Source organism: Clarias gariepinus, chromosome 24 (genome assembly GCF_024256425.1).
Source record: "Clarias gariepinus isolate MV-2021 ecotype Netherlands chromosome 24, CGAR_prim_01v2, whole genome shotgun sequence".
Taxonomy (NCBI): Eukaryota; Metazoa; Chordata; class Actinopteri; order Siluriformes; family Clariidae; genus Clarias; species Clarias gariepinus.
The window spans coordinates 15,489,266-15,513,141 of NC_071123.1; the positions used below are offsets into that span (position 1 = coordinate 15,489,266).

Genomic DNA, 23,876 nt, shown 5'->3' on the forward strand with positions numbered 1-23,876 from the left:
TTAAATACATTATTATTTGCAATGTCGGTCAAAAGGGGCTCACGACAACCCCGAACCAGTAAAGTGCAAAATTAAAGACCTGTAGGACATAAGTAATGGGTGCCTAAAAGAATAATACAAACTTTACCTCTAATTATCATTTTTATTAAGTTCTTGTGCATTAAAAATGTCTAAATTGAAAAGCATTTCAAACAATAATGTGGATTGTAATCTGTATAGTATTAACAATACCTTTAATTTAATTATAAATCGTACAATAAAAAAGTAAACTGTACAGCAATACTGCCACCTACTGGCATCACCTGTATCACTTTGCCACATTTTTTTGTCACAGGCGGGGAAACATTGTGTAAATATTGTGTCTAACTTTTATACGATCACCAAAACAAATCCAACAACAGATTTTGAGGTATTTGTAATAAATACCTGGGATTTATTTACAGTGGGATTTCTACTGCATAGACTTAACGCAGGAGCATAAATCACTGGTGAATAATGTTGTCACTTTTACCTCTTCTGCACAATAAGGTTGATGTTCCTGAGGGCCACGTACTGGACCTCGGGCTCACCGGAGAGCAGCGTGACTAGAGGAGGAGAGAGCTTCTTCAGGAGCGTATTGTAATAGTCCGAGTCCTTAGGCAGAAGCTCCAGGAACTTCATCAGGACCTTGACGGCCGACAAGACGACAGCCGAGTTGGCATGCGAGAGGCGCGGGGTCACACGCTCGCAGATGCTAGAGAATGGGGAAAAGAAATTCAAGGTTGAATGCTTTAAATTACTAGACAGCTGACATTCAATTGCCTTAATCTTGTTTATGTATAAATACATTTTTTAAAGAGCTTTGACTGATATGCTTTGCAATCCAATGACCAAATATAAACTTTTTCCTGAATAGTAAAAAATAATGACTAATGGCAATAACTTCAATACTAAATACAAGTTCAGGCTGTGATAGATGGGTTCAATCCTAAATATCTTTGAAAATTTACTGGGAATTATCATTCTGGTTCTTTCTCAGGCTACGACTTAGGAGAGCAATTTTTTAAAACTTTTTTCTTTTTTAGAACTTGCCATTCAATCTGTTCTCTTACCTCTGGGCTTCCCGTTCATCTTTGGGGTTGTAGTTGGACAAGCAGTCGAGGATGAAGATCTGTCCCCACTCGGTGCACTCGTTCAGGGCTGTGAGCAGCTTGTTGATGTTCTGAGGGTTCAGGTCCAGCAGGTTGCTATTGGGGTGAGACTCGCTGATCTCAGACAGAGCCGCCACAGCGTTAGCCACGACCTGTGGAGAGGAGAGCAGACAGGGAACATGTAAAAGACTTAAAGGTATCTCTTCAAAATTAATCAATCCTTGAACATGTGATGAAAAGCAGTGACTGTACCCCCACATCCAACCCATATATATAAAAAATAAGTGTGAATGTAAGAAATTAAAGAAAAAGAGAGGGGAAATAAAAGTAAAAACAGAACAAGAAGAAAGAAAGGAGGGAAGAAAGCAATGAAGCAACATTATGGAAGAAAGACTTGAAAGAAACAAGAATAGGGAAGGATGGAAGACATGAAGAAAAGGAGAAAAAAAGGAAGGACCACAAGTATGCAAGGAAGGAAGCATAGAACAACTAAAAAAAAAAAAAAAGAAGGACAGAAAATGTGAAAGAAATAAAGGAATGGTACGGAAGAAAAAAAGAAAAAGGAAAACAAATTTAAAAAGGGAAAAAGAAAAAAAATTAAGGAGGGATCAATTAAATATATAAATAAATGTTGACAAAACACAAAAAAAAGAGGAAAATAAATAAAGAAAAGGAGGGAGGAAAAAGGAAGGAAGGAAGGATGGAAAAAAAAAATTAAATAAAGGCAGGAGAGAAACACCAGTAAGGAAGAACTCAAGGAAGGAATGAAGAAAAGAAAAAATGAAAGTTAGGAGAAAATAAGAAATATTGAGAGAAAAACAAGGGACAAAAAAGCAATAAATGACAAGAAATTCCAAATAAAACAAAATAAAAAAGGTAAAATAAAGCAACAAAAGTAAAGCGTTAATAATGCACACGATGGGATGGTAATATTATTTAAAACTATTATTTACAATTTTCCAGTTAGGACTGATTGAAAGCAATCAGTACTCAGAACTCAGTAATAATTTCCCTTACTGTTAAATTTTTCTCAGATTAGATGGAGACACACTCAGTTACGCACCATTGGGTTGGAGTCAGCTATAAGGTCCCTGAGGGAATCCAGAAAGCCCTGATCCTCCACCATCTGCGCGTTGATGTCATGTAACTTGGCCACACACACGGCCGCCGTCTTCCTCACATACGGGTCCTCATCCTTTAGGCACTTCCTCAGGGGCTCACACAGGTACTCTGTGATCTTATCCACACGAATGCAGCCCATAGTGCGCACGGCCAGTGCACGGATCAGAGGGTTAGGGTCTTCACAGTCCTGAGAGGAAGATTCACATTAAGTTTAATCCAGTGTTAGACACCAAATCTTCCACATCAGCTTTTCCATGGATACTTATTCTTGAGCTGTTTGACTCGACAGATCACAAAGCAAGTTACCTTACTGTTGTCAATCAGTTCACTTCTCCATCACCTGGAGATTCACTCACCTTCACAAAACTGTTGACAGCCATGATGGCCATGTCAGGCTGACTCTTGGCGTAGTTCATCAGGTACAGATACACCAGCTTCTTTAGCTCCAGGTTATCAGTCTGCATGCAGTTTACCACATCTGGAAACAAAGAGCTGAAGAGGGAAAAGAGAACATTACTTCATCTCATCATCTTCATCATTATCCAGACCACCAATTTATATATTTATCTACTTTGTACCATTGCATTATTTTAGCAGATGATGTAACTATTAACTAGACGATTAATCTAGCACAGATATTTCAACCAGGGTTAGCAGGGCTAAACATACACACAAGTGTAAAATAAAAAGTGCAAAAAGAAGAACAGAAGCAGTGTACACACACACTGAATAAAAACAGGAAGGGAGGGAAGGAAAAAGGAAAGAAAAAGAAGGGGTAAAGAAGATAAAAAGGCCCCAAATAAAGGAAGAGAAAAAGAAAGAAAGTATGGAGAGTAGGGATGAGGGTAGGTAGGAAAAGTGGAAGGGAGGAAAAGATCAAAGAAAGAAAGAAAGAAAGAAAGAATAGGGAAACAAGAAAGGAAGAGAGGGAGGAAGGAAAAAAGTAAAAAAGGGAGGTAGGATGGCAAGAAGAAAGAAGTAAGGATGAAAAAGAGGAAGGAAAAGGGGACAGAAAGAAAAAAGAAAAAAAGAACTAAATGTAAGCAATAGATTGAATAAAAAAAGTGTAAAGAGAAAAATAAAAGCCTTTTTGACTAAAATTGCTTATGTTGTCTGATACCTTTATAATGACACAACACTACTGGATTCATTAATGCAGTATACATACAGGATTTATCATTGTGGTGCACTTATTGAATTCATTAACTTAGTGCACTCGATATGTTAAAGATGTAAGCAGGTCAATTTCGCAACCTGACGGTCCGTCTAATAAAAATATTGACTGGCTATTAAGTTTACTTAACGACTTGACACCGCAGCTGGCGAGCAACAAGGTTCAGTTGAAGCCCTAGCTGTAACACAGAAAGAAATTGCTTTGGCCTTGAACTTGATCCTTGGCCTGTGGTAAAGAATCAACACATCATAAAACAAATCATACCTCACATCCTTGCCTACAGTCATGGCAGCAATGACTTTTTTCACCGCTTCCTTCCTCTTCTCTTTTTTCTCATTGTTCAGCTCAGCTTTCAGTTCAAATATCTCTCCTGGAAGAAACGGCAGGATTGAAACAAATCTGATCCGGTCTAATGCATTGCACTGACCAACAGTTTTATTGGTGAGTATAGATACACTAGTTATAAAAGAAAGAAAAAAAATCTATACAGCCCCAAACAAACATTTTCAGTAAAACCAAGATCAATCCTGTCAGATTTCCTCCCTTCTTTAGTTTCACATCACAACCAAGAAAATTAAAAACGTCTTTTGGTCTGTTGAGAAATTAAATGATCAGTCAAGTGTTATTAAATTAAAGAAAATATTACACATAAAATATTACACATACGTTACATAGAAATAAGATTCATTAAAACGTGAATTTACTGGTCATGCTCAATTTAATACCAATGCAAAAAAAAAAAAATCAAACAGAGGAAATCCCACTGAGCATTATTGGTGCACTCTAAACTTTGCAAACTTCGCCAAGCAGCACAGCGTGTTCTGTGGTAGGATTGACTTATATCCCAAGTAAGTTTGAGATTGCATCAAAATACAAACAGAAAAAAAAATTTTATTAAATTAGGATATATTAGGACAGAATCCCAAAAGAGAATTGGCATCTGAATTATCTCTGAATTATCTCTGAATTATGTACGATTATGTACGTGCAATCAATCCATGTAGTATTAATGTTGTCTGTTAATGTGCAGTGTTTTTTAATGTATTTTTTTTTATATTCACTGTAGATTAAAAACTTTAGGGGCATTAGTGGCTCAGTGATAGGTTTCTTGCCTACCATGCGGAAGGCCTGGGTTTAAATCCCACCCAATGTCCAAACCCCAGTCACTGGATGCAGTGCAAGTTTTAAGCACGGATAAAATGGGTGGGTTGCCTCAGGAAGAGCGTCAAGACGAGCATCCGGCATAAAAACCTGTGTGGTTCGGATGGCGACCCCTGTGGCGACCCCTCTACAGGAGCAGCTGAAAGACTAACAACTGTAGATCCACTATATAGATTAAGGTATTTGTCCAAACCTGCAATGACATACTTCAATATGGATTTAATCTCCCTTTTGCAACGATAACAGCTTCCCCTTTTCTTGGAAGGCTGTCCACAAAATACACACAGGAGTGTTTCTGTGGGAATTGATGCCCATTCATTTATTCGAGCATTTATGAGGTCAGACACTGATGTTGGAGGAAGAGACCTGGTTCGCATTCTCCATTCCTGTTCATCCCAAAGGACAGGAGTTGAGGACAGGGCCCTGTGTGAGCCGGTCATGTTCTTCTGCACCGAACTTATCAAACCATGTCCTTATAGTAATTGCTGGGCCACAGTAATGTTGGAATAGAAAATTGCATTGTCCAAGATGTCTTGGTACGCTGAAGCATTAGGATAAGGCGATAAGACGCCTAATTAAAACAGCTAAATTCAGTAATTAACAGGTTTGGCCAAATACTTTTGTCCTTATAGTGTATTACACTTTAGTCTCCTATGTGACGTCATAAGTAGCGGCAAATCAACGTACCTTTCTTGTTCGTGGTGAAGTACTTGGAGTCTGTCATTCTGAGTGGTTTTTAGGTCTGTTGAAGGGAAAAAAACAGCTAGATTATTGTCACTCATGATACAAAACAAACAAACAAACAAAACAAGCAGTGTATAATATTTGCATAATAGAAGAACCCAATGCAAGTTATTATATGAAGCATAAACTAAAACAGAAATATACAAAACTGTAGTATTTGTAAATAAATGTATTACTTATGTACATGTCACTGCTTGTTGAAAAAAGAAGAAGAAAACGCTGTTAACCGGGTAGCTAGCACTAGCAATGTCAACCATTTAACAGTCAAATGTCAGTTTAAAAAAATACACACACACACACAATGCTGTTACTTTATGTGCTACACCAAATGTTGGAAATAAAATATTATTTATAATGCTGTTTTTTATGAGTTACACGGCTATCGCAGCTAACCCTTCATGCTAACGGAGCTTGCTTAGCCGCCAAGCTAACATATCGATTAAAGAGATATAACTCATAACCGTCTCCGACAAAACAATCAAGCAAACCGCGGGTATAGAAAGGGCAAGGTAAAAACTACAAACCTCAAAACTCTGATAAGTAATTCCACCGGGTCGGAGTGTTATTACGCTTTTGCCTCTTTTATGTTTTTCAGGCCACACAGATGTAAGCGATGGGAAAAGATGGAGCGCCTCCAGGAAAAACCAACCGGAACTGAGTTTAGGTCTAGTTTGGGGGGAAACACGGAAAGATTACAGTGTAACACGGGAAAATGACAGGTTTGCTTTGAACATATTGGAAACGTTTTGAAGTTTTATAAGTAGGATGAGCAGAATTATATGACCGTTCTGTTAGTTTACTATAAACCCATATATATTTGTTTTGACCCAGTGTTTGATTGCTGATTCAAGTCGAATTTGAGTATTAAATCGTGCACGATGGCGGAGCGAGGAGCACATCTGACCACAGCTGGAGGAGAAGGCAGACCCTCGATCTTTGAAGTTTTATCTCAGGACATTTTGATGAGTGCGGTTAAACCTGCACTTCAGCACGCCGTTAAAGTAAGTCATTGTAAACACATTCAATGATCACTCTGTCCAAGTCTGATATATTGGCTTATTTATATGCACAATGTGTAAAACATGCTTTATTTTATAACATCTGATATATACAATTTTGCAGTGCATACATGCACCGGTCACTAAGGAACACCTGTGCACACTGATGCACCTGTGCAACACCTCGTTCAGCAGCTATCCAATCAGATTGGGGCAGTACAATGCCTAACATCATGCAGATCTGGTCAAGAGTTTCAGTTAATGTTTACATCAAACATCCATCCATCCACCAATCTATTCATCTATCTAGCAACCTACCTCTGTAGTCCAACTTATTCCCTTTTTACGACTGTGGTAGGACCTTCAGTTAACATTCACACACGACACGCAATTTGGGAATGTCAGTTAGCCTAAGCTGCATGTCTTTGGGTTGTGGGAGGAAACCCTCCAAGCACAGGGGGGACATTTTGCACATGCAAACTCCATGCACACAGACCCCGAGGCCAGAATCAAACTGGACCCTGGAGGTGCAAGCCACGTACATCAGAATGGGGAACATGACTTGTGGTGCAGGTTTGAGTATTTTAAAAACTGGGATTTCTATCCACAGCAGTCTCTGGAGTAAGACGGAATGGGGCAGAAAAACAGACAAACAAAGAAAAAGCATGGAGTAAACAGCAGGGTCTTTAAGCAGAGACACAAAGTATGATGCGAGAAGTCAAAAGAATGGGCAGATTTCTGGTCGACCTGACTTGAGTAACCAGTCTTTAAATCCATGGTAGGCAGAAAAGCATCTATGGGTGTACAGTACTGTGCAAAATCTTAGCCACCTTTGTTTTTTTGTTTTTTTTTACAACATTTCTGATTTCCAAACATCAGTATTCTAACACAAAATTACATTTTGCAGAAAACTATTTGTATGCCAGAATACAAATATCCTAAAAGGGCAATTTTCAGACAAAAAAAGGAAGCTACTGGGTTTTGCATGCAAAAAAGAAGCAGGTGCAACGGTAAAATCCTCATACGGACTGTGTGGTTTTCTTGTTTGTTTAATTTTTTGAAGAAATTCTTGCTTGATAGCATTTATTTGCATGTGCCTAATACTTCTGTACAGGATTGTATATCGTATAGAATCTTGAGTTGGGTGGGTTACAACAACAAAAAAACTCATCCTGTCAGCTGTGAACAGGAACCTGTGGGCACAAAGATGGCAGATGGCAAATAATACCAGCACAGGGTTTTTTAATATTGATTTTATTTTTAATTGTGTTGCGGCACATACGCGGTAAATGATTAATTTCCTGTTATGATAGAAATAAATGGCAGTAAGAAATTTGATAATCTTTCCATAAAATTTAAAGGCGCTTACACATGATGGTAAAATAAAGTTGATTTGAAATTTTTATTACTAATTTCATTAATATGCAACTCAGTAAGTCACTACACTTCTGCTTTAACAGTTCTGAGACACATTACCCAGTGTTTATTGTTCACAATGCATCCATAGATCCTGGCTGAGTCCAACCCTGCCCGATATGGAGTCCTCTGGAGGAAATTCGATGAGATCTACGGCGTTCTTGACCTTCTGCTGCAGCACCACTTCTTGCTGCGCACCAGCGCCTCCTTTTCTGAGAACTTCTACGGGCTAAAGCGCGTGGCTCCAGATGTCAACAGACGCGCCCATCACGGCCTCGGCCGCAGGCGCCATGCGCGCTCTCTGCTCCTCTTAGTACTCCTTCCTTACCTCCGAACCAAACTCGAGAAGGTGCTGGCTCGCCAGAGAGACGAGGACGACTTCTCGATAAGGATGCCCCAGTCCCTTGCTCAGAAGATGTACAGAGCCTTCTTGGCAGCTTATCCGTACGTTTGTATGGCGTGGGACGGCTGGAGTTTTTGCCATCATTTGCTGTATATTTTCGGCAATGCACGCACACATTCGCCCCTGCTGTGGTTGGCGGGAGTCAAATTGTCTTATCTGACAGCTCAGGATATTCGTGACATGGATCTAAAGCCGGTGAGGCAAGCACTGGGCTCTAGCCAAAGGTGAGTGCAAACACGTGAAGCACTTAGATCTATGCACGTTATAGTGTTCGCACTCGATTAGATTTTCTGTACCATTCAAGTTTTTGTAATAAAACATTTAGCAAAATCACCAACTATGCCTTTAATATACTCTTGAGCATATCATTATTATGAAATCGTCTTGTATGCTGCAATAACAATCTTTTCCCCTTTCACAGCTTTGGAGAACGCCTGCAGCACATGTTTTCCACGGTGCTTGGCAGTGTAGCCGTAACCCTCTCCACTAGTCTCTCGATGGGAGTGTTTTTCCTGCAGTTCTTGGAGTGGTGGTACTCATCGGAGAACCAGACCACTATGAAGTCTCTCACCTCTCTGCCCACACCTCCGCCCCCGCTTCATCTGGAGGACCAGAACGCTGCAGCGGCATCCGGCAAAATCTGCCCGCTCTGCAGGAAAGTGCGCAGTAACGACACGGCCCTGGCCACCTCCGGCTACGTTTTCTGTTACCGCTGTGTTTATACGTATGTAAAAACTAACCACAGGTGTCCGCTAACCGGCTACCCGTCGGAACTGCAGCATCTAATTAAGATCTATTCTCCAGAGGCATAGAGCAAACTGATTATATTAAACTGATAAACATATGCTGGGAAATTGACTTTATAGTCAGATATCTCATTTGACTCAACTTACCAAATGCCACATTGCCATTTGAATAATTTTAATAATAATAATTCTAATAATAAAAACTGGGCAAATTTTTGTGGTATTATGACCAATGGTTGTACTTCTTTAAATAATTATGGCAAAAATTGTTTAGCAAAATACCTGTACTTACCCTAAATTACCCTAACTCAATCAGAAAGGTACTACACATGTGCACTGACAAAAACACTAAGCATCCCTTTGTGCACTGTCTGTTATTCTGATAATTTAATTTGGGTTATAATGTAATTTATCAAGGATTGAACTGACTGTCACCTTGCACCTACAGGGTCCGGGTTTGATTCCCATCTGTGTGTGCATGGAGTTTGTATGTTCTCCGCGCTTGGTGGGTTTCCTCCCACAGTCCAAAGACATGCCGATTAGACTATTTGGCATTCCCAAATTGCCCACAGCGTGTGAATGAGAGTGTGAGTGTGTGTATGCCGAGACACAGGGGCGTGGAGCCTATCCCAGGGTGCACACATTTAAAGATTCAAGATTTGAATCTTTGAATGTGTGCACCCTGGGATAGGCTCCACGCCCCTGTGTCTCTCCATACAGGATAAAGTGGTATAGATGAGTGAATGGGAGCGAGTGTAATTAATCACTTTCAACAAATCACGCAGGTCACATGTGAGATTTGATTCAAAGAACGGATTCAGAGTCGACTCATTCTTAAGCACATCTAGTTTGAAGCGCTTATCGTGTTGCCTGGAACATGCTGCTAATTTCAATACTTATTCTATTCTGTAAATGAATTTTAATAAAATACATGTTCATAAAGTACATGGCATGAACTCCCTTATGTAAAATATAGTACTTTTATGCTGTGAAAAAGTATTTGTCCTTATTTATTTGCACATTTATTTGTCGCTCTTAATTGATTCAGATCATGTAGCAGTCTGGAAAGGGTTATAAAGCCATTTCTAAAGCTTTGGAACTTCAGTGTAACATGCTGAGAGAGACTGCCACAAATGGAGAAAACATGGAACAGTGGTAAACCTTCCCAGGAGTGGCCGGTCTACCATAATTACTCCAAAGACGACTCATCTTGGACCACATACAACATCTATAGAACTGCAGACCTCACTTAAGGGCAGTGTTCATGATTCAACAATAAACAAATGAAATCCATCGGAGAGTTCCAATACGAAACACAAAGGCTCAGCTCACTTGAGTTTATTTTTTAATTATATATATTTTTTAAACATTAGATACCATACAGTCAAATTTTTTTAAGGACTTACACCTTCCAAAAAAAAAAAAAAAAATTTCACTGTCTGGTATCTAGTGTTTTACAAATGAGGTACAACTACACAAAACATTTTACGTTCCTTTAGTAGTACTCCTCACATGACCTTAACAGACTATTACATTCAAGTTAAATTGTTTACAAGTTAGGTAATGAATGTAAATACAGGTACATTGTGTTACCAGGAGTTATGGTTATAAATAAATGCTTGGTTTGTTTTAATGTTTAAATGCTTTGAAATGATCTGAAAGGCTCCATGTTGTCCACACAGTGATCAGTATGATGTGATTAGTCTTCAATCCCAGATATTTTTTCAATTAAATGAAAACCAATAGCAAAATTTTGTTGCTCATGAGACTGGGTTGAGCCCTCATTACAAGCTCGACTTTGTCTTTTCTATTTCTTCTAAACCCCACTTAAAAGAAAGAGACAGACACTTTTGAGAAATCTGAGATGTACATGAGAAACAACTGCATTTGAAGAAGCAAATGAACCACATACAAAATCATGAGATTAAAATCATAAATGGGAATTTATAAATAATAAAATATTAGTTTATTGAACATATCAAAAATCCTCAGTTGACGGCATACATTGAAATAAGTTTACAATTCACACAATATAACAGACACCAGCAAAATCTGGCAAATCAGGACACTAAATGATACAAAATGTCACCCAACCTGATAAAGACTTCAAGCGTCACACCGCTCAACTCTAAGAATGATTTATACAGAAGTTACAGAGGCCACAGCATGGTGATAATCTTCCGATGAAAAGAATCGGTTAAAAAGATTAAATTTAAGGATACTTGGTCGCTTGCTGTATGCAAGGGCTACAACATCTCATTTCTGCCAGGAAAAGTCCTCTCACCGGCTACACCAGTCTTCTCTTGTGGGGGATGTCCAACAAGTTGGTCCAAAGTCTGCAACTCCTGGAGTTTTAGTATCTAATGGAACAAAAAAAATATATATAAGATATTAAAACATTTAAGATTTACCTAAACACCATTTAGCTACTCCATTCCCAACTTTCTGAGGGCTAAGAGGTGGGCTTGAGCTTGCTCATGGGCTGGTGCTTACCTGACTGATGATGTGCTGATGGAGACTCCGGAACATTCTCCTGCATTCTTGGTCTCCTGAGGTGGCATGCTTTTGGAGAAAAAAAAAAAAAAACAGTTGAAGTAAAAAGTAATTACCAAGATACCCTTTCCACAAACACATTGGTCTTAATTTATAGAATATAATTATAATAAAAAGTTAGTAATGTTCACTATAGTAAGTCTTCTGGTTTTCAAAAACTGATCATGCAAAAACAAACTTAATGTTTTTAAAAAATGTTATGACAAATGTAATGTAAACAGATTTAAAAGAAAGACATTTGACTAGATGCAGAAAACGGCTAAATCTCAAAGACGGCTCATTTCTGTTTATGAGACAAAGACGAGGTTAACATGAGATCTCATCTTGGAATTTTCGCCCATCAGAGTAACCTGTTCATTCAGTTAAAGTTCATTCTTATATTATACAAGCTCACGTTTCTCAATAAAAAAAAAAAAATTTAAAAAAAAAAGGCATTTTACTGACACCATATTTTGGACAAAGTTGTCAATATCGCAGCATCATTTAGACCTGGGACAGAAGATAAAAGCATTCAAAGTGACATTTGGAAAGTTTTTGCATTTGTTTGAAAGTGAAATGGCAAGTTGTACAGACAAGCAACAATAACTAATGGTTCCCAGGTACTCAATATCCTCAGACCCCCCCCCCCAAAAAAAAAAATCAGATCATTAAATTCTCACAGGTCTAGACAGAGAAAACAAGAAAAAGCTTTATTTGAATGATCAATTTTGGATCCAACCACATGATACCACTTTTTTTAACCCGCTTACAGTACATGCGTAATGCTCAGTTCACACAGGGCCATTAAACTCTTGAACTGCAGTACAGGGAATCAAAAATACACTTGGGATGTAAGCAAAAACGATCACAAGCAGAAAGTAACCCAAGTTGAAGGTTCACTTAGCAAGCCTAAATATAGTGGTCTTGAGATCCAGGATCTGCTGCATCCATTGCTTCATAGTAAAAGCCCCCGCCCAAGATGGATGTCTACCCACACAGTCTGGAATGCACAAAGAAAAAAAAAAAAAAAAAGGAAGGGGGAAAGGAAAGACGAGGAAAAAAAAAACCCACACAAGTTTGACTCTGCAGCTCAGAGAGAAGATTAAACACAATCAAACCCTGGTCAGAGACACCCGAAGGCATCAATACCAAGTCAGCCATGTTCCTTTACTCATCACAGCTGCCACACCACACTTTTGGTGGACAAAAATAAACACTGGTTTTGCCCAGCATGCAAAGCAAGTCAGCAACCAGATTTGTTTAATGTGCAAATGCAGCCATGGTGAGGACGACATCCAGTGTCTCTGCTGAAATGGTTGTGAGAAGAAAATGACTTTAAATATTTATCATCAAGGTTACCTGTTGGATAGACAGCAGGTTCTGTTTCACAGTAACACACCAACACCTGCCAATCAGGAGCATGAAAAGATGGCACATCCATGAGTTCCTTTTATATATAAAGTGCATGGCTTCGCTCGTTCCCTGCTGAACGTTCATTAGGCTTCACCTGACATTAATTAGCTTCTAGTTTGTACAAATGGTAGCATTTGGGAAATGTATTCAAGCATTATTCAATTGCTTAAGTCAAGTTTAACTTAAGTTGTTTTCTGTCAACATCTTCCCACATTGCAGGTTGTTACACAACACTAAAGACCTCACAGCACTTGTGTATACGTCGAGCACAAGAATTACGCATCATTTTATACTTGGCAGATTATAATTTCAAATAAAACTCATATTACTCAATCCTTATTCGTTTGTTTTCAATGTATATACAGTACACACAGTACTGTGCACAAGTCTTAGGCACCATATTATATGCAGTGCCGATTTTGTCATATATGTTTATGTCTGCATAATTATGTACAAAACCATTCAGTATTTTCATATATAACTTAAAAATTGATAAATAAATAACATTACAGGAGAATACATACATGGCTGTAAAAAAATATATATAGTAGAAGACAGTACGCTCCTGGGATTTGCATAGAAATATAAAGGAGCGAGTGTGACAAAGTTACCAGGAGAACTCATATTCTCCAGCAAGCTCAGTAAAACCTAACAGCTGTTTTCTTATTTAAAAATTTGTCTAAAACTCCTGATTGTAAGCAAAGAGTTTTCTTTTCAAATATTGACTGTTTATTTTATTACTCTTTATTGCTCTTTATTGAAGTTTTTTTATGCAGAAATGTTTTCAAAAGCATATTTTGCTTATGCCATAGTTTTGTATGTGCCCAATACTTTTGCACAGTACTATAAGTAAAACAGCTGTTAGGTTTTACTGAGCTTGCTGGAGAATATGAGTTCTACTGGTAACTTTGTCACACTCACTTTCTATTTTCATGCAAATCGTACATTAGGGTTTTTGTTTCCATCTGAAAACTGGTCTGTCTTCTACTACATTTTTTTTCTTTACAGCCAGGCATATATTCATTCTCCTGTTATGCTATTTATTAATTTTTAGTAAAAAGTTATATATGGAAATACTGGATGATTTTGTACATAATTATGCAGACATGATAAACATTTTACCAAATTTTGTACAGCATATAATATGGTGCCTAAGAATTTTGCACAATACTGTATATATTTATATGTATATATGTTTAAACGCTTATAGATCCAGCCCGACCCCTTTGTATTCTTTCAGTCAAGTGTGCACTCGAGTTAGTCCTACTTGTTCAGGCGTGCGGTAAATAAGACAAAGTGGTTAGTAAAAGACTGAACAAGTTTTCTAATGTTGCAATGCTGTTTACTTGGAATTTTCCAATCTGCGTATCAATCATTTAATCTTGAACTTTGGGAAAGTCGAGAACTTGGGCATCATACACTTTGCACCTTGTTCTCTGACATGTACACGCTTGATGGCATAAAACTATGGTGGTGCCAAGTCAACAGTAAACAGATTTGGCTTTTAATACTACTGTATTTATTCAAACTTGATTTGACCTTATGTTTACGTGAGGCATTCAAGTCAACCTGGTCTGTACATGTTTTTGCAAAATAATAGTACAGTACTCAGTTATGACGGTATAAAAATTAACTTTATTTCTATATATAATCCCAAGCTACACTAATGCACTTATCCCAGTGTTTCACTAGTGCGTGTATATTATGAAGGTAGTATTGGATTGTTAGTTTTTACACCTTCATTTACAAGAGAAATGTCATTACAAGTCCCGGTTTGACTTGAACACCCCTCGTAGCTTTATGGGTTTCGTTTTTGCAGCAGTTGGTTTCTTCCCTACGTCAATTATTTGACCATATGGTCCTTTTTGCTCATGACTTACAATAGTCTTCCTATCAGCTCAAACCAATTTGGTTATTCTCGTCTGACCTCAATCATCAACAGACATTTCCACCCACAGAACTTCTGCTCCCTTCATGTTTTTGCACAATTCTGTGTAAATGTACTGTACATGTAATTACTGTGCTTGAAAACCAAAAGAGATCTGCAGTTTCTGAAACAAAGCCATCTCAAACAAGTCTTTTTGGTTAAAAAAACAGGCATACACTTTGTTTGTACTGCAAATGCACCTACTTGGAGCTGAAAATTATTCAGTCTCCAAGGAGACAGTTTTCCATGCATACTGAGTGACGGTGTTTTCACTGCATCAGCTGTCTTAGTGCCAGATTCAGTTTCGCTTACACTGATGACCGATTCAAAAAATAAAAATAATAATCTCTCCAACTGGCTCATCATTTTTAGACTTAATCTCTATAATTAAAAATAAAATTTTATATATAGTATATAAAATTAGATATACATAAACCCAATAAGAGTAAGTATGCTAACCTACAGAATATTAACACTTAGCAAATAAACGGCAATAAACGGTTTGAGAGATATAAAATAAACAAAATAAGGTGTTTATTTGACATAAATTAACATACAGGTTTGTTGACAGACATGCAACGTGACATAACATTTCTCTTGGTTATAGACTGTGCCGGGATGTCCATCCTCACAAAACCGCACAGATTGCAGCTACAAGATGTCTACAAGATGTGCATTTCATGATGTCAAAGGTGTTCCTCTTGGTGGGAGGGGCACATGATTTCTACAGCTTTAATATAAATGGATATGGAACATAAATATTAGTTTGTGCATCGATATACACAAGCACAAAGTAACGATCCGACGACTCGTTTGCATTTGACCCAAAAGGTGTAGAGCATGTTTCATGTATCGTGATCACGTTTAATGGAATACGACTCATTACACTACAAGTGCACTTCATGTCTTGTGTTTAAGATAAGGCAGGCAAACTGTTGGCCAAGCCACTTTGGAATGTTGTCCTCACAATGTCCTCCAGTGACGTAAACAGCATTCAAAAGTTCAGACGAGACGTCTCGAGCTTGTCGGACGAAGACGAGCCTCGCGCATCTCCGACGTGGGTTTAATATTGATATGAGACTGTGTGGCTTATATCTGACGCTGGGTAAGTTTCCTCATGTAAACCACCTGTAGTGTAAACTGACACAAACAGACTCCAAAAGCCCCAGTACACAACGATTCTGGTTTGTGCTTCCAAACTATAAATACTGAAATGTGCAATTTTTCTTTTTTTTCCTTTTCTTTTTTTTAAAAAAGAGGTGTAAATATTAAGAGGTTAAGACTGTTAGATTATCAGTCATTATTAAATGGTCCATTAAAGTTATTTAAAAGACAAACATCTGCTGTAACATCTACAGGCTGTAAGCATGAACTCCTCTATATAAGAATCATGTAACACTACATCCTTTGTGATAGGGGGGAAAAGAAAAAAAAACAACAACAACAAACATTAAAAGCTCATAAAACGCACAAAGATGTGGTTTGGCATTGTTACATATATGACACACTTTGGCAGTGAGCCTACATTAACTTACTTACAGAAATTTCTTGAGTTCTTTGCATCCATATGTATTGTAGGATTGGTTTTGTCACAGCTATGACATGCAGGCACGGTCAAATCAGTAGTCAAGGACAAGCAGATTGCATGTTTATAGGTTATAGGGATTACAGGTTTAAACAAAAAAATTCTACGTCTGTGTTTATGCTCCTAACTAGTCAGTTTACCAATACCTACCAATAAGCTATCACCTTAAAATCTGGACAATTATGTTTTTAGTCATCCATCGGAGGCTAGATAAAGACATTGGTCTCCCTTGCATAAACACCACACAGATTGCAAACGTGGAACCTAGGAGTCCAATATAGAGAAACCCCTTAAAGAAATCATTAAACCATTAGAAAAATCCAAACAAGCAGGGAACAAAATAGCCCTTGCTGCACCTCTGTAAACTCTGCATCCGAAATCATTGCATTAGCTTTAAAAAGATGCAGGGAAAGAACTTAAAAGTTAAAGTGTTTGCTGCATAAAGACTGCAAAAAAAAAGAAAGAAGCAAAAACAAACAAAACAAAAAATCCCTGAAGATCACACAGCTTGTAAGCCGCGCTCTTGGCCGTCCAGCTGCACTTTGATCTTGTGCAACTCCTCGATCTCTTGGTCGTGCCGCTTGGTTTTGTGGCGCACCAGCGAGCGATAAAAGTGCACAGTGAATATGACGAAGAGGAGCCCCACGGGCACCATGATGATAGTGGAGGCAAGTGCCGCCTGCCAGCCGCTGTGCCCCGGCTCAGAAACAGGCACTGTCGATGCCTGCCCCTGTCCCGCCGGTTTAGTCATCGTCCCAGAGTCCACGGGTAGGAACTTGATCCAGCAAAGCAGAACGACCTCGGCGAGGAACAGCAAGATGCCGAGCGCCGTCGAAAACCCCCAGGCCAGCTCGATGTAGTGGTGCATTCGCTCGTGGGGTGACTCGCACACCGAGTTCAGGTTATGGATGTTGCTTACCGCTTCCACGTTAGGCAAAATGCATGTGCTGATGAGCAGTGCGAACAGATGGACAGCCACCAGCACGGTTGTGCACACGCTGAATCCCACCAGTAGAGCACGCGGGTAGTTGTACTGCACTTCCAGCTGGACCTCAACCATGGCTACCTGCCGGAAGCGAACAGACAATTTCAGTTAAAGTTCTCACAGTACTAACATGCACTCTATAACAGTCATGTGAGAGACACAATCAGACTCTCTTAATTGCAACAGGCACACTAACCATGGCGAAACCGGAGAGCAAGGCCGATGTCCGGCTTGACGCTTTGAGCTTGGCCCTACTTAGGTAAAGCTTTCTCCAGGAGAGCGCCTGCACAGAGTGATGGTTAGAGGTCACCAGCTCTAGATAGCTGCGTCGGACCCAGTCCCGATAATCCATCCCCCCTCCATCCTGGAGCCGATCAGACATCCCGGCAGTGGACGAGGCCACAGGAACGTTCAGTTCACTGTTCATGGCCACTGTGTGGAAAAACACAAACAAGGAACGTTACATTTCAATTATGATATAGAATACTTGAGCAAATTATTGTGAGTAAACCTGAGAGTTGTGAACATTTGTACTTGTTGTGTACGAGATTTGTACAGAGTTGTGTACGAGATTTGTACATTTGTACAAATCTCGATTACAGTCTAGATTTGAAATGATCATTTGCTCAACTGTGTTTAAGATGCACACAAAAGAAGTAATAAAATGGACCAGACCATGGTCCACACGCATTTCAGAGATATAGACATCTATATCAATATCTATTCAATTCAATTAAAACTTTATTCGTATAGCGCTTTTACCAATTGTCATTGTCGCAAAGCAGCTTTACACAATCAAAAGAATTATCTAAGTTTGTGTGAAATGTAAATGTGTATGAATCAAAATGGTCAAATAGTCCTTGATGAGCAAGCTGAGGGCAACAGTGAGAAGAAAGAACTCCCTGAGATGGCAATAGGAAAAAACCTTGAAAGGAACCAGACTCAACAGGGAAGTAAATCTGTTATACAGTGAAAACTTGGAGTGGTAACTTGGTCTGCAAGCATTTTAAAAGAGGAGCAAAATTTTAAAATAGATTTTAACTTGTTAAACGAGCGAGGTCTTGGTATACAAAAAAACAAATAATTTTTTTTTTTTCACATACACAGTCATACACAGTACGATATGCAGTGAAATGCTTATGTTTACGAGTACTCTAGTATGCATACGCTTTGTCTGCCGAACGTTATGTAATCACAACTAAGCCAATGGTTTTTCCCTCTGTGTGGATTATGGGTAATTGTCTCCCATGCTCAGTCTCAGTGTGCATACATTTTACATTTACATTTAGGCATTTGGCAGACGCTCTTATCCAGAGCGACTTACATTTTTATCTCATTACACATCTGAGCAGTTGAGGGTTAAGGGCCTTGCTCAAGTGCATACATCACTCGTGTAGTCAAGTGATGAAATTCGTGTGCGCGTGTACATAACATCGTGACCATGTGCGTGCATGTACTGTGTACTGACTGTTTTTTAGTAACTGTACTGCAACAATGGACTCCGTGAAGAAAAAAAAAATCTGTTTAGAGTAATTCTGTTTTTAATAGAGAGAGAAAGTTGTCCTACGGTAGCCCCGCTGCTCCTGTTCTCGTTCAACACCAGTCAAAATTCTTTTCATGTGTATGTGACCAATAAAGTTTTAATTTCAAATGGTAAAGTGCAAGTTAATTTGTTTAATTTTACTTTATATTTTGTATTAATTATTTTTATGTGGATATTTTGGGCTGTGGAACGAATCTTATGAGTTCCTATTATTTCTTATGGGGAAATTCCACTTTAATATACAATATACAAGCATGTTTCTGGAATGAATTATGCCCGCAATCCAAGGTTCCACTTTGCATATCCATATAGCTATGTACATAATGTGTGCACTTACAGATCACCTTTTTGCCCTTAATTTTTGGTTTAATTTTAGTCCACTGCCACTTTAAGTAGAGAAGCAGGAGCATGGGGCAGTGAAACTGCCTCCCCAATGGGCCTCAATTAGCATTTGCTGCAGTTCCCTTTTTTGACTGTTAGGTGTATAAATAATAAGAAGTAGAATAATAAGTCTTCCTGATTTTACAACATCTAGAAAGCACCGTACAGATTTAAAAATGCCTGAAACAGTCAACAAGGACTTTATGAAGACAAAACTCTGATGTTAAATGACAAAAATAACCTAGTAGTGTTAAAGTGCAGACAGCATCGGTGTTCAAGAAGAAACACGAATGGAATGATTTACAGCACTCAGATCTACCAATTAATTTGATTAATTAATTAGAATGAGTTTAATTATTTCACAAGTCATTTAAAAAGAGTCTGAAGGCTGCCTGATACAGTACTTACAGGGTTGGGCCTCCCCGCCTTTATAAGCGGCTTGCATTGCACATCTCTGGTTAACAAAACAAAAAAAAGGACAAACATCAGCTCATTAAAAAGTAAGAGATAAAAAAGTGATATGTTCAATTATTGCATGCTGTTTAACAGAAGAGTAAAGAGAACTAGAAAGCGAAAATTCCTGAAGAAATTTTAAGTGTGCCTATGCCGCTGCCGGGTCATTTCTAATGCGTGTGGCATCATAGACTATGATGTCATAGCTGATGCTGGTCTCAAAGCCTGGTGTACGCAACATTTTGCGGCGGTTTTCGGGGATCTTTGGGAAAACCATGCGACGAATCCCCACCAAAAGTCAAAAACGGTCCAAAGTTTTAGAGAGGCACACTTTCCTGAAGAGTGGCCGTGGCATCATAGACATAGCTATGTCATGACTATGATGTCATAGCTGAGGTTGGTCTCAATGTTAAGTCTATGGGTCTTTTTGGAGCAATTAACCGCCAACTCCTAAGAAAAGTCATAGCACCCCATTCCTGAATAAGACGCACGATTTGACACCTCATTCATGGGTCTAGGACAAACAGTGCGGGACTAGTTACGCGCCAAACTTCTGCACGGAAGAAGAAGAATCAGAAAAGGGAATGACAAGCCTGCGAGATAACAATAGTAGGGCTTCGCGAGCACCACTAATTATTAATGCACTATATTTAATCAGAGACCATCGCCACGTCACACATGAATACAACTTTACACAAATACAGATGACAAGTTTTTATGACCAATGTCTGTTTGCATTTTTTTCTGCTGTCCAAAAGAAACCCCTAACAAACAAGACAAGTCCTCTTCCCTAACTAGATGTAATCTAATAATTTCCTGACTCAAGTTCCTGAGTAATTATAGCACCGCTAGACATCTTCATATAACACACAGTTTAGTACATTTAGTATTGGACATCAGCTGCGTCCTAAATGCAATTATATTAAAAACACGCGCTCCATAGATGATGATGATGATATTGCATATTATTTTACACCCAGCCCGACATCCCAGTCGAGGCGCGCTTTACTTCTGTCGATGACTCGCTCACCTTCTGAGTAATGTCTATCAGAAAAATCCTCGCCTTCACGAATAAGATGCAGGAAAAAAAGCTTTTGTTTGCTTGTTTGTTTATTATTTCCAGCTGAGGTGCAGAGACACGCAGTGCGCGTGTGGCAAAACCACATCGACTCGCGATATTTTTGTTTCCGTCTACGGCTCCTCCTCTTTTTTGGGCTTCTGCGGGTCACGTGACACACCGTGTAGCCATTTCCTTTAAGAGGAAATCCCCTCTATATCAAATGCGCATGCGCGTTAAAATTGGCCTGTCTTGTCTGTTGTTTTTGGTGAGATTTCCGTTTGTTACACTGTTTGTTACCTATTCATAAAACCAAAATGCTCATACACACCGCTTAAATGAACTCACGCAAAAAAAAAAAAAAAAAATCAATTAAATTTTAATTGTATAGCGCTCTTAATATTGAACATTGTCTCAAAGCAGCTTTACAGAGCACAAGAAGCAAAAAAACACGAAAAAACGAAATGTCCTAGATGTTTAACAAGATAATTCCTAGCTTCCTCCTGTAAACAGTGTCACAGAGCCTGGAGACTCCAAGGAGACACACATTCACACACTAGGGGAATTTGGGAATACCCATTACCCTAATCTCTTTGGACTGAGGAAGGAAACTGGAGTACCCGGTGGAAACCCACATGCATACATACACACAGACAGGGTGTGCAGAATTCAAACCCGGACCCTGCAGTTGCAAATCAACAGTGCTAACCAATAAGCCACTGTGCCTCCCCTTAACCAAACATTTAAAAGAAAATACTATCATAAGGCATGTCCACACATACTGTACACTCTAAAAACTGCTGGGTTAACTGGGTTAACTCAGACACTTTAGATGGGTTAAATGTTAAAGTGCTGGGTTATTTTATGTGACACAACCAGTGGGTAAAATTAACCCTTGCTGGGTTGACACATTCCATTTGATTTTTTATTTTATTTTTAAAAAAAACACAAAATGTACACTTCACATCATGTAAATAGACTGTCACAGAATAAGAAAATGTGAATAACTCAATTTTGACAAAAATGTCAGACAAAATTATATAATTCCAAGGTGACCATTTGTTAAATAGAAAATAAATGTAACATGAACAAATTTAAATTGCATTTCTTCTTTGCATTTAATACAATGTGTAAACACTTTTCATAATTTTCAATACAAATCTTATAATAACCACATGACATCAAACATCCCATATTTTAACTATTATCTAACTAACACTATTTAATTTTCTTCCAAATTACATTAAAAACAAAAATGATAAAACCTTTTTTTTCTCAACAATATTTTTATTGATTTTAAACAGGGATATAACAGGGTAAACATGTAAAGTTTTAATATACTATAGATTCTATAAATTCTATGACCCCCTTATAAGCCCTATAACACCCACCCCAACCCTCCCTGACTCCAAGCCAGCTATACATGTATAAGAAAGGCTAGACGCCAGGCATCTAAAAAAAAGAAGAAAAATAGAAAAAAAACATATATATATACACACACACATACACACACATATATATATGTACGCATGTGTGGAGCTGGAAGTTTTTTAGTTCTGCGTGCAAAAAAAAAAAAAAAGGAAAAAGAAAAACAAACAGACAAACAACTAAATAAGAATGGAATCGAACTATTAATGTATATGAAAAAAGCGAAGGAAGGGCCCCCACACCTGCTGAAATTTCAAGTCTGAATGATGGATTGAGTAATGAATCTTCTCCAGGGACAAACAGGACATAATATCTCTGAGCCACTGGGCGTGAGTGGGTGACGTGGTATCCTTCCACTTGAATAAAATAGAACGCCTAGCCAGAAGTGTCGCAAAAGATAACAAACGCTGTTTAGCTGGAGTTAGACACTTGTTTTCCTCTCCAGTGACACCAAAGAGAGCAATCAGAGGGTCTGGTTCAAGGTTGCATTTTAATATGTACGACAAGGTTTTAAAAACATCCCTCCAGAATTTTTCCAAGTTCGGGCATGTCCAGTAAATATGAATAAGAGACGCCTCTCCACTTTTACATTTATCACAGCAAGGATCAATGCCTGGGTAGAAACGGGAAAGTTTAAGTTTAGAAAAATGAGCCCTGTGTACAACCTTAAACTGTAACAAAGAGTGGCGAGCACATAAAGAAGTTGAGTTGACAAGTTTAAGAATTGAATTCCAAGTATCATCTGATAGTGACAAATTTAAATCTTTCTCCCAAGCAGTTTTAATTTTACTTAAAGGGGTGTGACTCAAACCCATCAATCCACCGTAAATAGTGGATATTAGGCCTTTACGTAACGGGGACAAACATAGGAGATTATCTAGAATATTTACATCAGGAGCTTCAGGGAAATTTGGTATTGAAGAGCTAATGAAGTGTCTTACTTGCAGGTATCTGAAAAAATGAGAATTGGGTAGTTTAAACCTTTCAGAAAGCTGCTCAAACGATGCAAACTTATGATCAACAAACAGATCTTTGCAAAGCTTGATGCCCTTATTGTACCATTCCTGAAACACTGAGTCATGTAAGGAAGGTTGGAAGAGATGGTTAGAGACAATAGGACTGGAAAGAGAGAAGCCCAGAAGACCGCTGTGCTTTCTGAACTGAGCCCATACTCTCAGTGTATGCCTAACAACTGAATTATTGATAGATTTAATTGAGGGGATCGAGAGTGCAGATCCAAGGAGTGCAGAGACAGAGAGATTTTTTACGGACTTTATCTCCATTTCCACCCAGGCAGGCCGATTAGGTTGGTTGTGGAAATATGACCAAAAGATGACAGATCGAATGCTTGCTGCCCAGTAGTAAAAACGAAAATTAGGCAAAGCCATGCCACCATCTCTTTTAGATCTTTGAAGTAGGGACTTATTCAGTCGTGGATGTTTACCTTTCCAAAGGTAAGAGGATATATGATAAAACCTTTAAAAATATTAATAAAATGTGGGGTAAAAAAAAATGTTCTCCTAAAAAATTTAACAGATTTAACTCGTGTCCATCAATCTGATCTACAGTATGCTGGAGAAACTTGCAGGTGAGAACACACTGCTTTGTGTAGTTAACAATCAAAGATTAAAAAGTCTGTATCGATAGCATTACCTCTAAAAATGGGAAAGGTCTGTCA

The 23,876-nt window shown here is 38.5% G+C and overlaps 3 protein-coding genes and 1 non-coding gene across 6 annotated transcripts in view; 1 reads left to right on the forward strand and 3 right to left on the reverse strand.

Annotated features, from left to right (window-relative positions):
- The window catches only part of ap2b1 (adaptor related protein complex 2 subunit beta 1), a 31,196-nt gene extending 25,213 nt beyond the window's left edge, over positions 1 to 5,983 (reverse strand). Inside the window, exons 1-7 of the mRNA XM_053485099.1 lie at positions 5,856 to 5,983; positions 5,275 to 5,329; positions 3,691 to 3,796; positions 2,609 to 2,744; positions 2,194 to 2,439; positions 1,092 to 1,282; positions 512 to 733 (exon numbers count right to left, since the gene is read on the reverse strand). Coding sequence (XP_053341074.1) covers positions 512 to 733; positions 1,092 to 1,282; positions 2,194 to 2,439; positions 2,609 to 2,744; positions 3,691 to 3,796; positions 5,275 to 5,311 — 938 coding nt within the window. The 5' untranslated portion in view covers positions 5,312 to 5,329; positions 5,856 to 5,983. The remainder of the gene's footprint in view (positions 1 to 511; positions 734 to 1,091; positions 1,283 to 2,193; positions 2,440 to 2,608; positions 2,745 to 3,690; positions 3,797 to 5,274; positions 5,330 to 5,855) is intronic.
- Positions 5,984 to 6,005: 22 nt separating this feature from the next.
- pex12 (peroxisomal biogenesis factor 12) lies at positions 6,006 to 9,491 on the forward strand. Of its 2 annotated transcripts, XM_053485101.1 has the most exons (4): positions 6,006 to 6,050; positions 6,163 to 6,332; positions 7,837 to 8,372; positions 8,570 to 9,491. In XM_053485101.1, the coding sequence occupies exons 2-4, from the start codon at positions 6,210 to 6,212 to the stop codon at positions 8,958 to 8,960; spliced, it is 1,050 nt and encodes a 349-aa protein (XP_053341076.1). In that variant the 5' UTR covers positions 6,006 to 6,050; positions 6,163 to 6,209; the 3' UTR covers positions 8,961 to 9,491. The 2 variants fall into 2 exon arrangements, with proteins under 2 accessions (XP_053341076.1, XP_053341075.1); XM_053485100.1 differs by having other exon boundaries at positions 6,045 to 6,332.
- Positions 9,492 to 12,512: 3,021 nt separating this feature from the next.
- Positions 12,513 to 12,608, reverse strand: LOC128512687 (Z30 small nucleolar RNA). Its single transcript, XR_008356311.1, has one exon. It is a non-coding gene; the product is annotated as a Z30 small nucleolar RNA (small nucleolar RNA).
- Positions 12,609 to 15,278: 2,670 nt separating this feature from the next.
- On the reverse strand, positions 15,279 to 20,897 carry orai2 (ORAI calcium release-activated calcium modulator 2). 2 transcript variants are annotated; one of them, XM_053485989.1, is made up of 4 exons: positions 20,744 to 20,871; positions 19,669 to 19,714; positions 17,533 to 17,768; positions 15,279 to 17,417 (listed from the first exon to the last, which is right to left on the reverse strand). In XM_053485989.1, exons 2-4 carry the CDS (start codon positions 19,703 to 19,705, stop codon positions 16,851 to 16,853), a joined length of 840 nt encoding a protein of 279 aa, XP_053341964.1. In that variant the 5' UTR covers positions 19,706 to 19,714; positions 20,744 to 20,871; the 3' UTR covers positions 15,279 to 16,850. The 2 variants fall into 2 exon arrangements, with proteins under 2 accessions (XP_053341964.1, XP_053341963.1); XM_053485988.1 differs by lacking the exon at positions 19,669 to 19,714 and having other exon boundaries at positions 20,744 to 20,897.
- Positions 20,898 to 23,876: the final 2,979 nt, after the last annotated feature.

Excerpts from the sequence above, each read along its gene's own strand:
- pex12 (XM_053485101.1), top strand. The coding sequence starts at position 6,210 with ATGGCGGAGCGAGGAGCACATCTGACCACAGCTGGAGGAGAAGGCAGA. Across the intron at positions 6,333-7,836 it reads CACTTCAGCACGCCGTTAAA|ATCCTGGCTGAGTCCAACCC; the intron begins GTAAGTCATTGT and ends ATGCATCCATAG. Across the intron at positions 8,373-8,569 it reads GCACTGGGCTCTAGCCAAAG|CTTTGGAGAACGCCTGCAGC; the intron begins GTGAGTGCAAAC and ends CCCCTTTCACAG.
- orai2 (XM_053485988.1), bottom strand. The coding sequence starts at position 20,879 with ATGTGGTTTTGCCACACGCGCACTGCGTGTCTCTGCACCTCAGCTGGA. Across the intron at positions 17,769-20,743 it reads TGATAGACATTACTCAGAAG|TGGCCATGAACAGTGAACTG; the intron begins GTGAGCGAGTCA and ends TTTTCCACACAG. Across the intron at positions 17,418-17,532 it reads TGCTCTCCGGTTTCGCCATG|GTAGCCATGGTTGAGGTCCA; the intron begins GTTAGTGTGCCT and ends CGCTTCCGGCAG.